Source organism: Notamacropus eugenii, chromosome 4, assembly GCF_028372415.1.
Source record: "Notamacropus eugenii isolate mMacEug1 chromosome 4, mMacEug1.pri_v2, whole genome shotgun sequence".
Lineage (NCBI taxonomy): Eukaryota > Metazoa > Chordata > Mammalia > Diprotodontia > Macropodidae > Notamacropus > Notamacropus eugenii.
The window spans coordinates 33,047,486-33,061,220 of NC_092875.1; the positions used below are offsets into that span (position 1 = coordinate 33,047,486).

The following is a 13,735-nucleotide window of genomic DNA, read 5'->3' on the forward strand; positions in this document are numbered from 1 at the left end:
GTGGGTGCTAATGAGTGGGAGGCTGGTGCAGAGGAGGCGGTGTGGCTGCATGCCAGCCTTGGGGGGGGGTGCTTGCTAGTGCTGTCTTCCTCTGACTCATCCCCAGCCTGGCATCGTGAATCAGCTGTGGCCACTCTTGGAAACAGCCGGCTAGACCAGCTGTCTCTTCCTCAACAATCTCCAACTCAGGCCATCCTGCTTTCCAGCCTCTCTCCTTCCTTCCCTCCCTCCCTCCTTCCTGACTTTTCTCCTTTGGGAATTGGGACAGAGAAGCCAGCCCCTCCTCCCCTCAGGAATCGTTCCCTCCCACCCCCACCCTAGGAGTCTCTGTTCTCTCTGCAGTGTAATGGGGTGACCTATACGTGACAGATTGTAGGATGGAGGAGGGGAAGCTGTTGGTTGCTGAGAGCCTGTGTTGTACCCCTCAAGGCTCACGGGACCTTGGCAGGAGTGTCCTAGGCAGCTGTCCAGTGTCCTTATATGTCATCTGATTTACCATTCTGTGTTAGAAGAATCTTTTCATGGGGTCATAGGAATCTAGAAATGGGGGAGGGGGACTTAGAACCTAGAATGTCAGAATGAAGAGAGACCTTAGAATATGGAATGTCAGAGCTGGGAGGGACTTTAGAACATCGCCTGTCAGAGCTGGAAAGGAGCTTAGGATAGGGAATGGCTAAGCTTGGAAAGTCAAAGTCAGAGGGGACTTTAGCACACAGAATGTCAGAACTGGGAGGGACTTTAGGACTTTATGGAATCTTAGAGGTGGGAGGGACCTTAGAGATCACTTTTATTTTAAAGATGAAGAATTTGAGTCCTGCAGATGGAAGCGATTTGCTCAAGGGTCATTCAGCTGGCCACTGGAGAGCCAGGATTTGAACCCAGGTCTTTTGATTTCACATCTTGTGCTCCTTCCTACACCCAATATTACCTTTCAAGAAGTCTGTAGTCTCCATTTTTCCCTTAGCCCAGTCAGGAGAACTGGAACTATACCCAAGACATAGCCAACCCTCTAGTGAGGCCAAGTCTGTTAATGTTGCTTCTAGAAAATGACATTAGCTGGAGGCAGCTCATCTGAGGTGAATGGGAGAGTCACAGAATCTTGGAAGCCCTAAGTTCTGAGAATCCATGCCCGTGAGGACCAGTCTGTTCTGTATCCTCCAGCCACATGTCCCAAGGGATGTAAAGGGAGAGAGTGTGGATGACTCAGTGCAACCCATCTCTATTCCTGGAAATACACCTGCTAGGGCACCTTCAGCTGCAGTGGGTGCAGAGAATATCTGTGTTAATGAGATGCCACCTCCCCCCCCATATTTTCTCATGCACACTTAGTCACATCCCTACCCATTTTCACTCCTACAAGAACTCACTCAGCTCCACTCTTCTCTACTTCCAGCTAGGTGTCACAGCAGGTAAGTGAGAGTACTGGATTTGGACTCAGAAAGATCTGAGTTTAAATCCAAGACACACAGCAGCTGCAAGGCACTTCATCACTCAACCTTAATGTGCTCTTCTGTGAAATGGGGCTAATAATATCTATCTCACAGAGTTGTTTTAAGATGGAAATGAGATAGCCAATGTACAGTGCCCTATAAACCTCCACATTCTATGGACATGCTAGCTGCTATTATTATTATTATAAATATTATTCCAGCTTCAGGTTTGCTACCTAAAAACATCATGATGTTGGCCAAATCCTCTCTGAGTCTCACTTTCCTTGACTATAAGATGAAACGAATTAGACTGAATAACTTCTAATGTCCCTTCCATCTTCCATGTTTTCCCAGCAGAATTTCCTTATGTTCCTTAGGAGCATAATTCATCGAGTTCCTGACTCAGCCCTTGACTTTCTGGGTGAAAGCTCTTCCTTCCCTGTATCTCTTTCACCCCCATTTATGTAAAGTATTGTGGGTGAGGGGACTTGACCTAGCACTGAATGTGGCTTTGAAATCATTTGAACATAGGGCATAAGATTGATTGACCTCATATGAAAGGATGTTGAGGATGGAGAAGGGAGATGAATATGGAGTAGGGTGCTGAGAATATAGAATACCAGAGATGGGAGGGGCCTTAGAACAGGGAATATCAGGGCTGCGAGGAGCCTTAGAATAGGGAATGTCAGGGCTGGGAGGGAGCTTAGAACATGGAATGTCAGAGCCTTAAAACAGACTGTCAGAGCTGGGAGAGGCCTTAGAACAGAGAATGTTATGATGTTTGGGGGAAATCTAGGCAGAAGAGATGGTGCTCCTGAGATGCCGACTCCTAGTTAGGGAGTGGATTGGAGAAGGGATTTGAAGTCTTATATCCTCTGCCCTTGCTGCCCCTCCACCCCCAAACTGAGGCTGTGTGGGATCCTAGCACTCAGAGAAAGGATCATTATATCTTAGCAACCAGACTTGGCTCCTAGGAAACCAAGGGGGAGGGCCAATGGATCAGCTGGAGGAATGGGAGAGGAGGACCTGGGGTGCTAGTGGTGATGGCAGGGAGTGGGAAGAAGCTAGCTTAGGGTGTCTATCTCCAAATGAGAGTGACCTCCCCATACCCATTGTGCCTTGAATGGGAAGAAGGTGACAGAGTTGGCCTTGGGAGGGACAAAAGAAAGCCTAGGTTTGAATCCTACTCTGACACTTAGTATCTGTGTGATTTGGGTCTAGCAATTTCCCTTCTCTGGGCTTCTCTATTTCCATATTTGTACAATGAAGAGTTTCCACTGGATGATTTCAGATCTCCCTTCCAACTCCCAAACCTTATGATCCTTTTTTTAGTGGACAGCTCCCCAGACTCCACTGTCTTATTTCTCTCTTCCCTCTTCCTCTCTTTTCTTTTTTGTGTGGCTCTCCTTTGGGGAGAAGGTGGGTGGGGAAGAGCATCCCAAGGAGAAATGGTGTGTCCCCAAATGACAGAAATGCACCCTACAAGTCACCCAAGGAAAGAGGAGGAGGGACCCTGTAGGATCCTAAAGGACCAAGCCAGAAGATCTATCTGACTTTCGGGAGCAGGAAGGCAGAACTGAGATCAGATTGTTTGAGGGTTGCATGGCAACAAGGAATTTGGAATCCAACAGAGAGGGAGGATGGGAGTAGATTAGAAGGTGGGTAGGGCTTCTCAAGGAGCTATCACCAAGGAAGGGTCCCTATTTGTCTAGCACTGTATTGGACACATGGTATGTTCTCAGTGGATATTCCATGAATTAGTAAGTGGGACCTGCTGCCTACATGTAGCTTGTTCCTGCAAAGATCAGCTCTTCTGCTGGTACTGATAAGGTAGCACTGCTCACCTAGAGTAACACACACCACCTCCAACTCTTTGCCATCCTCGTTATACCCTCTGATCCTTGCTTCTTTACCTTAGCAATCCATCTTCTGCACCTTGGAGTTTCCAGAGTATAAAACCTCTCTGTGCTTCAATTTCCTTGACTGTAAGATAAAAGGAGTCCTAAGCTCTATATAGGGTTATAGATTTAGAGCTGGAATAAACCTTAGGGGTCATCTGATACAGCTCCCACATTTTACAGGCTCAGAGAGGTGGGAAGTGAATTATCCAAGGTCATCCAGGTAAGGGGCAGAGGTAGTAAGTACGATTTGAAGCCAGGTCTGCTGACTATATTTAACCCTCTTAACACTGTATTCTCAATGCTAACTGTCACCCTTTAGAATTCTCAAGTCAGGAGCCAGGATGGGAGAAAGAACACTGTCTTTGAATTCAGAGGTCTATGTTTGATTTCTAGCACTGCCATTTGCTAGATGTATGACCATGGGAAAATTGCTTTGCTTTTTTGTGCCTCAGTTTGCTCATCTGAAAACAAGTATCCTTAAAGCATTCGTCTTATACACTGGGCATGTCAAATGTGCTTTGTAAACCTTCAAGCATTATAGATCTATGGCATTATTTCCTTCCTTTTCTGTCTTCAGAGACCTGGCTCCCCGAGACCCCTCCGGCACCTCAGACCCCTTTGCTCGCGTATTCTGGGGCAGCCAGAGCCTTGAGACAGTGGTGAGATGGGTTCACATGGAGCCCTGGGAGGGTGGCAGTGGGTACATTGGTCCTAGAGTTGAGCTGGGGAGAAATGACGCCTAAACTATGAGTCTGGGGCTGTTGAGGATGGGGGACCTGAATCAGGAACTGTAGAGTTGGACAATCTCTTGGATTTGGTGCTCTGGAATCATCCTAGGGGATGGATCTGAATCTTCAAGGAGCTAGGGAGAGCCTTTGTAGAAAAAACATACCTGCCTGGGATATACGCTGAAATGTTACTTTTCATTCCCATTTACTTACTCTCTTATTGTCTTCCTGCTTCCTATTATGAGCAGCTAGATTGCATAGTAGTTAGAGCACTGGCCTTGGAGTCAGGAAATCCTGAGTACAAATCCTACCTTGGACACTTACTAGCTATGTGACTCTAAGCAATCACTTCCCCTCTGTTTCTGCCAAATGGGAATGATGATAACACCTGTCTCACAGAGTGGTTATGAATAAAATGAGATTACATACATAAAATGCTTTGAAAACCTTAAAGCATTATATTGATGATGATGATGATTCCAAGAGAATCCAACCCTGTTGGTATACAAAGTTGCCTCTCCTTTCAGACACTGTGCTGTCTTATGTGAGGAGGTGTGCCTGGAACAGTCTTGGGTTCAGAATGGGGGCCAGGCTAGGATCCAGGCTGTTATCTGTTATTGGGAGGGAATGGAAGGGAATCCAGGTAGCTCTCAGGTGGGTAGTGCAGGTTCCCCTCTCCTTCTCAGCTGGCCTTGATGCCCTTCTTATAGACCATCAAGAAGACAAGGTTCCCCCACTGGGATGAGGTGCTAGAGCTTCATGGCGAGGATGGCCCACTCCGAGTGGAGGTCTGGGACTGGGACATGGTGGGCAAGAATGATTTCCTGGGAATGGTGAGTCATCCACCAGAATTAAGAACTTAGCTGTACACCCAATCACCTCCCTGCAAGCCCAGGAGATGGAGTCATGGGACAGGAGGCTTTACAGGCAGAGGATGGGGAGAATGGGATTGGGAAGCCTGGAGGGAGAGTGGGGTGAGCACCATTTGTAATTATATTGAGGGCAAGAGGGTAGACAGAGACAGAGAGAAACAGGTCTCATAGGCATTGATTAGGAGGTTGTAGAAGAAGACAGCATGGGAGTAGTAGATTGAATGCTAAATTTCATTCTGGCACTATTTAATAGCTGTGTGGCCATAGGGAAGTCGCTTATTTCTTTCAGTCCTAGATATCTCTCTATAACTATAGGGAGGCTGGACGAAATCATGGGTCAAAGGACCACCAATTTGGAGCTAAAAGGGATCTTAGAATCCTGAAACTATCCTATTCATCGTATCTTTTAGCACAGAAGAACATAACATAGGTGTAGCCCTTTGCAAATCTTGAAATGCTATATTATTATCATATATTACATATTTTATTATATTATAATTTTATATTATAAATTGTATTTATGTTTATATATTATATATGTAATATAGAAATATATTTATATTATAATATAAAATTATAATATATTAATATTATATATCATATAAAATTATATAATAATATATTATATATTATCAATTATATTAATAATTTTATATAATAACATCAACATGTTATTATTTTATCATTATATCCCATCTTTTTTCAATCATTCCACAATTGATGGGCACCCCGTTAGTTTCCAGTTTATTGCCACAAAAAGAGTAGCTACAAATATTTTGTTCATATGCAAACTGCATTCCCCCTGCCCCCATTTTACAGATGAAGAAAGTGATTCAGGTAGGCAGACGCAGGGTAACTTGCCCAAGGTTAATGTAGGCAATAAGGATTAGGCAGGATTTGAACCTAGATCTTCTGACTGCAGGTCCTATTCCTGTTCTATTGTATCATGACACCCTGTGTCCTAAGCATTCCCCTGACTCTCACCCTGCTTTAAATGGCAAACAGAAGAGTTGGTATTTAATCCCAGGTGGAGTTTCCTTCTGATGTCCTGCTCCAGTGTCCTCCCAGTGGCTGGTTCCGTCTGCTACCCTTTGCCAGTGCTGAAGAGGATGCTGGGTAAATGAAGGCTTGAGAAAGAGCGACCCTTAACCTGAGTGGGATGGGATGACCAAAGATACAGTGTTTTGGAGCCCTTATAGTAGAGGGACATGGAATTCTCATCCCCTCATACATTAAGAACCATCCAAGTCTCCTGTAGAGCCTTGGTTGAGGTCTTTGGAACCCTTTTCTAGCCTTTCCTCTCTTCCCAGGGACCAGGCAAAGAATTTAGGCCTCTTTATCAGCATGGGACTCAACCCTATGACTTGGGTCTTGCCAAAAGGTTCAGTGGCTGGTGCCTCATCCTTTGGCCAAGAGTGATGGTGGCCACTGAATTCTGGGTTGGTGGAAGACTTGGGCCCATTATTGAGATTGTGCCAGCTGGGAGAATGGTCATGGATATGTCTGGTGTGTGTGTGTGTGTGTGTGTGTGTGTGTGTGTGTGTGTGTGTGCATTCATGCATGGTAGAAAAACTCAAAGGTGTAGTAACTGAAGCATTTGGACTTGGACTCGTACTATGTGACGTTGGGCAAGTCCTTATGAAACTCAGTTTCTCCCTCTGTAAAATGAGGTTGTACTAGATGGTCTCTGAGGACTCATAAATCTATGATTTTATGATTCTTTGGTACTTGGAGGAGAGATTTTAGGCTATGGGTAATGGGGATGCCCCTTCCACTGGCTAGCTCCTTGTCCCTTGCCAGAAAAGGCAAATTGAATCCCCATCCTCCAAGGGTACCCATATTCAAGCTGAGATATATCTATGCCCTCCCCTCCCACTTCAAAATGTGAGCCAGTGTGGAGACATCCTCTTGCTGGTGGATGTGTGTGCCCACACCAGCTTACATGTTCTGGTGCTTCCTTCCAGGGGTAAGCTGGGAGCCTTGAGGCTCAAGGTGCGCCTGGCTGAGGAACGCATCTTGCCTTCTGTGTATTACCAACCCCTGATTGAGCTGCTGGTGGAATCTGTTCTGTCCCCGGCCCAGGTAGGTTCCTCTCTCAGGGTCAGGTGTTGGTTTCCCCTTTGGGAGTTATGCAGATTACAGCTGGAGGATTGCGTAGGCTATCTGAGATAATGGATAGAGATCTGGTCTTGGAGTCTGGAAGACCTGAGTTCAAATCTCATTTCTGATGCTTATTAGCTATATGATCCTGGGCAAGGTATTTAACCTTTTAGACCCTCAGTTTTCATATTTTCAAAATGGAGATAAGACCTATAGTAGCTATCTTGAAAAGCAGAGTGAACAGAGAGCTAATCTGCAAGTGAGGAGAGTCCTAACCTGATATGTACTCATTGTGACCCAGGGCAGGTCATTTGACTTGTCAGTACCCTAGGCAACTCTGTAAGATTGGCACTGGTAGAGTGAATTTCCTCACCTGGGAGTTCCCTAAACTAGTGACATCACAGTACCCTATAAAGCATCCATCTCACAAGCTTGTTGAGGTATGAACATTTTAAACTTTAGTGCTGTATAAATGTCAGTAATGATGGTGATGATAGGTAAACGGTTTCCTTTTCTGTCTCATCCGCTTTCCCTCCAGTTCCTAGTCACTTTGACTATGTGGGGAGGTCACATTCTCATCCCACAGAAGAAGTGTGATTGGGCTCTTGTCAGGGTACCCTTGGAGGTTGGGGATTCAAGGAGAACCTTTGGAATTACCCTTTCCTTCCTGTTGTTATATGTCCTAGGATGACACCATGACCCCTCTGGCCATGCTGGATGAAGTGATCTCTGGGGAGAACCGGCAGGACATTGCAACCCAACTGGTGAAGATATTCCTGGGTCGGGGTCTGGCTGTGCCCCTCCTGGACTACCTCAATCTTTGGGAAGTGTCCCGAACCAGTGAGTGACCCTGCCAGTCTATTTCCCACACATAGGACTTCTCATTTCCCAGGAAATGCCAATCTGCTTTGAAAAGCTAGCTCTTAGGTGCCAGTCCCTCCCTTCCTAAAAGCCTCCAAGGGAGTGATTAGCTGCTTACCCAACCCTTAGAGGTAGCCTGAGTGTAATGGGTGGGACAGTGGGCTTGGAGTCAGAGGGCCTGAGTTTGCTGTTCAAAGTACAAGGGTACTTTGCTGTGTACTTACTGTATACTGTGTGGACTTTCTGTAAGTAAATTCCCTGGGCCACAATAATCTCATAGGTGAGATGAAAGGGTTGGATGAATGATCCATGGGGATCTATTCCAGCTTAGACTTTCTGTGATTCTGTTAGTAATCTGACAGATAATGGTTTCTGTCTGTGTCTGTCTTGTCTGTCCATCCATCCATCCATCCATCCATCCATCCATCCATCCATCCATCCATCCATTCATCCATCCATTCATCCTCTCTCTCTCTCTCTCTCTCTCTCTCTCTCTCTCTTTCCAAAAGAGAGGGATCCCACTCAGGGGGATGTGATGTGATGATGATGATGGAGGACCAAGCTATTTTCTTGCTTCTGTTGAATCCACTAAGAAGATTAATTTTTGAATAAGAAAAGGATGGAACAAAATGGCTATTCAGGCAGTCAATAAGCATTTATTATATGCCCACTATGTGCCAGGCACTGTGCTAAGCACTAGGGATACAAAGAAAGGCAAAAGGCAGTCCCTGCCCTCAAGGAGCTCACAGTATAATGGAAAAGACAATATGCAAACAACTCTGTGAAAACAAGATAAAGAGAGGGTAATTTGATACCCAGAATAAATAAGTGGGAAAGTAGTAAGAGATTCCCTTGATCCAATTCCACAGATATTTTTTAAATACCTATTAGATGTTAGGCATCATGTCACAGAAGCCGGAGAACTAGCAGAGCTGAGTTTGAGTCCCACCTCTGGTGTGTGCATGTGTGTGTATGTGTGTGTGTGTGTGTGTGTGTGTGTGTGTGTGTAAACACATATGGAGGATGGTGGTGTTGTGTGATTCTGGGCAAATAAGTCCTCCCTCCTCCTTCAGTGCTCTTCCAGGCAGCTCTCTGTGATTACAAGTTGCAGAGAAGGTGCTAACCTGCATTGGTAGATGGAGTTCTCTCCTTTGGGAGTTCCTTGTACCAAGGAGATCACAAGCCCCATTAAAAAACAAAGGATGTTTGGCAGGCACTGGAGATGTAAAGACAAAAGTGAAGCAGTTCCTGACCTCAAGGAACTTACATTCTAGGGAGGGGTAAAGCATAGGCTCATAGATTTGAATGAGAAAGGAAGCCAGTGAGTCCAACCCTTTCATTTTACAGTTGAGGAAACTGAGGCAAACAGGGTGAAGTAAGTTGCCTAGGGTCACACAGCAAGTAAGTGTCTGAGATCAGTGCTCTATCCATTGTTCCATTTGGACACAGATGTAAATACAACATAATTCCAAGTGGGAAGGAATGAGATGAGAGGGTTCAGGAAAAGCTTCAAATAGGTGACACCTGAGTTGACCCCAGAAGGGAGGTAGTAGGCATCCATGGAGGAGAAAATGAGGAGAGAAAGCATTTCGGGTATGAAAACAAAGACATGGAGTCAGGAGGTGGAATGTAGAGGTCAAAGAATGACTGGTAGGCCACTTTGACTGAAACTGAGTATATGAAGGAATATTGGAGATATTCAGGGGAGCCATATTTTTGAAGGCTCTAAGTGCCAAGTTGAGGCATTTGTACTTTATTTTAGAGGTAATAGGGAGCCATTTCTGAGCCAAGGTAGTGAATGGTCATACTTGTGTTTTAGGGATATTAATGTTGGGAGTTGTGAGAAGAATGAATTGGAAAGGCAAGATACTAAAAGCAGGGAAACACATTAGAAACACTCTCTGTAGTTCAGGAAATAAGTGATAAGGGTCTAAATTAAGCAGTGCACTCATGAGGATTGAGAAGGGGGCAGATTTGAAAATGTGGAAGTAGAATCAAGACTTGGCAAATACTTGGATATGAGGGGTGAAAAAAGTCAAGAGAAGGCTCATGGATGACCTTGAGGATATAAATCTGGTGTCTCCAGAGAAGATGGTGCTATCTTAACAAAAATATAGAAGTTTGGAGTAGGGTTTGGGGGACAGGGTTTGCTGGGGGAAAAAGAATGATGAATTCTGTTTGGGGCATGTGGAGTTTGAGATGAATGTGAGATAGCTATGGGGAGCTGTCCAGCAGGCAGTTCAAACTGTTCAGCAGAGAGATTCTGACTGCATGTAAAGGGTATCCCAAACGTTTCAGTGCAGTGTTAAGCCTTACTAGTCAACAGACAATAAATCGCCAATAAACATTTATTAAGCTCCTACTATGTGCCAGGCACCATGTTAAGTTTAATAGATTAAAAATACACTTAGACTTTGAGACATCAAGTTTAGCTTTGGAAGTCATCTGTACAGAGATGCTATCTGAACTGAGGGAACTAATGAGATTACCAAGAGATGAAGTATATAGAGAAGAGAGGGAATAGGACAGAGCACTAAGAGATAGTCATAAGGAAAGAGGCATTTATTTTAAAATAAGTTTTTATTGATATCTTCTGTTTCTTCCTTCCTTCCTTCCTTCCTTTCTTTTTTGGTGAGGCATCTGGGGTTAAGTGACTTGCCCAGTGTCATATAGCTAGTAAGTTTCAAGTATGTGAGTCCAGATTTGAAGTCAGGTCCTCCTGACTCCAGAGCCAGTGCTCTATCTGCTGTGCCACCTAGATGCCCCTGATATCTTCTGTTTCTTACACCATTGTAGTTATCCCAAATATCTATCCCCCTTCCCTCCTAGAGAACCATCCTGTATACTGAATAGTACTTTTTACAGAGAAAAAAATCAACATAATTGATTGACACTTTGAAAAAGTCTGAAAACATGTGCAGTGGGTAACACTTGTATATATCCCACCTTCCTGAAGTGTATCTTCTCATATCTCTTTATTCAGGTGCTGCTCAATCTTTTTTTTAAAATAAGTGTTTAATTGATATTTTCTGATTCTTACATCAGCATAATATCCCATGTATTCCTCTTCTTCTCTGATAGTCATTCCATATGACAAATATGATTTTTTGGAGGGGGAAGAGTCAACAAATCTGATTGATGCATTGAAAAAGTTCAAAACCATGAGCAATGGGCAACATCTGTGGACATCCCAGCTTCATGAAGGGATAGGTTGGGACTGTCTTTTCATATGTCTTCATTCTAGTCCCACTTGATCTTTATAATTTTGTTACATTTGCTTTTGACTTGTTGGTGTGTCACTGTTCTCATTTATGTTGTTGTAGTCACTGCGCATATCATATTCCTGGCTCTGCTGACTCCGCTGAATCAGTTCATGTAAATCTTTCCATGTGTCTTTGTGTTCATCACATACATCATGTCTTTCAGCACAGCAATATTCCATTCCATTCATGCACACAATTTGTTTAGCCATTCCCCAAAGAATGGGTATCTATTTTGTTTCTAGTTCTTTGCTATCACAAAAAAAGTGCTGCTATAAATATTTTATGGTATATGGAGACTTTCTACTTATTTTTATAGTAATTTTGTTTATTTTTAGTGTTCTACAATCATTACCATATAACTTAGATATTTTCTCCTCCCTCCCCCCTCCCTCCCCGAGATAGCATACAATTTTATATAGGATCTATACATACATTCCTATTAAATACATTTTCACTATAGTCATGCTGTGTAGAAGAATTATAATGAATGGGAGAAATCATATGACAAACCAAAATGTAATACACACAAAAAAATGATCTGCTATATTCTGCAATTAAATTCCATAGTTCTTTCTCTGGATGTGGAAGGCATTTTGCCTTAGAAGACTGTTGAGAATTTTTTTTAAGTCCTTGCATTGCTATGAAGTTCCAAGTCCACCAGAAAAAACTCTCACATATTGTGGTCGTTGCTGTGCACAAAGTTCTCCTGGTTCTGCTCTTTTCACTCAGCATCAGTTCATATAAGTTTTTCCAGGCCCCTCTGAAGTCCTCCTGTTCATCATTTCTTATAGCACAATAGTATTCCATTACATTCATATACCATAACTTATTCAGCTATTCCCCAAATGATGGGCATCCCCTTGATTTCCAGTTTTTGGCCACCACAAAGAGAGCTGCTATAAATATTTTTGTACATATGGGACCCTTTCCCATTTTCATGATCCCTTGGGGATATGGGACTTTTTACTTATTGATGGATTCCTTGGGGGACAAGTCAGTAATGGGGTCTCTGATGCAAAGGGTATGAATATTTTAGTCACTTTATTTGCATAATTCCAAATTGCTTTCCAAAGTGGTTGTAGCATTCTATAGTTCCCCCAACAATGTATGAGTGTGCCTATCCTTCCACAACCCCTTCAATATTGACTAAGTGCGTTACTATATTCCAAGCATTGGGGGTACAAAGGGAAAAGTAAAATTGGTCCTGCCCTCAAGGAACTTACATCCATTGAGGAAGATGAATGTTGATTTGTGGGTATATATAAAACAGACACAGAAGGAGAAGTGAAAGATCTTACCCTTGATTCCATTGAGCGAGACAACATGTTCATTTGTGGGTATATACAATATTGATACAGAATGATTTGGGGAAGGAATGTCATTAACAACTTTTGAGGAGGGGATCAGCAAAGGCCTCATGAAGGTGGAAGTACTACAGCTAAGTCTTGAAGGAAGACTTGCGATTCCAAGATGAACAGATGAGGAAGGAAATACTATTGCAGGCATGTGCAGCCAGTGCAATGATACAGAGATGGGAGATGGAATATGGTAGATGAGGAACAGTAAAGATTAGTTTGACCAGGTACACAAGATAAGTAATGTGTAATAAAGTTGGAAAAGTAGTTTGGGGCTGGATTGTGAAAGACTTTACATGGCAATCAGAAGAGTTTGTATTTGAACCTAGAAGTAGTAGGTATTTACTGGTATTTATTGAGTTGGAGAAAGACATGGTTGGACCTATGCTTTAGGAATATCACATTGGTGACTACATGGGAGAAAGACTGGAAAAGAGAAAGAATTGAAGCAGGGAGATATCTATTAAACCTGAAGAGACCTTTAATATCATCTCTAGTCTATAACTTTCATTTTCCAGATAAGGAAATTGAGGACCAGAGAAGGTAAAGGCCTTAGCCCCAGTCACATAGGTTTCTAGGTGGTGAAGCTGGGAATTGAGGACTTGTCCTCTGACTCCAAACCCAGTGCTTTTCCCACTCTGTTAGGCTTCCTCCCTTCCTGTTGGTCTGTTCCCCAAAGACCTTCTGGATGTGAAAAGTTAGCTGGCTCTGTGCACCTGTCCTGAAGATTTCTCCTCTTCAGATACCATCCCATTGACTACCTAGGGCACCATACTGGGGATGCCCCAGACACCATCCTGAGGCAAGGGGAGGTGCCCAGAGCACAAAGATTTCCATGCATGGCCCTACCCCCTGCTCCAGAGGCCATGTCCCTTCTCTTACAGCGGATCCCAATACCCTCTTTCGCTCCAACTCTCTGGCCTCCAAGTCCATGGAGCAGTTCATGAAGGTAAGTGATATCACAGAATATGAGGTCTCCTGGGACTTCCCCTGCTCCAAATTCTAGCTCTGAGATGTCAGACTTAGGCCTCATCTTTTTGGATAGAATAATTCTGATTTGAATAGGGGAGGGGGAGATAGAAGAGAAGTCTGGTTTCAGTCAATAGGGACAGGGCAGTATCCTGTCTCTCACATTGCTCCCCTGAGGCTAGTCTATCATAGAGTCAGAGAACTTGGGTTCAAATCCCATGTCTGATGCTTACTACCTGTGTATCCTTGGGTAATT

At 43.7% G+C, this 13,735-nt stretch overlaps 1 protein-coding gene across 5 annotated transcripts in view; it reads left to right on the forward strand.

Moving 5' to 3' along the window:
- The window catches only part of RASAL1 (RAS protein activator like 1), a 45,855-nt gene that overhangs the window by 10,338 nt on the left and 21,782 nt on the right, over positions 1 to 13,735 (forward strand). For all 5 annotated transcript variants that reach the window (XR_011965322.1, XM_072600392.1, XM_072600391.1 and 2 more), the window contains exons 6-11: positions 3,909 to 3,990; positions 4,770 to 4,892; positions 5,959 to 6,047; positions 6,896 to 7,013; positions 7,718 to 7,871; positions 13,395 to 13,459. Coding sequence is in view for 4 of the 5 variants with exons in the window: in XM_072600392.1 (XP_072456493.1) it covers positions 3,909 to 3,990; positions 4,770 to 4,892; positions 5,959 to 6,047; positions 6,896 to 7,013; positions 7,718 to 7,871; positions 13,395 to 13,459 (631 nt within the window). In the remaining variant the exon portion in view is untranslated. The remainder of the gene's footprint in view (positions 1 to 3,908; positions 3,991 to 4,769; positions 4,893 to 5,958; positions 6,048 to 6,895; positions 7,014 to 7,717; positions 7,872 to 13,394; positions 13,460 to 13,735) is intronic.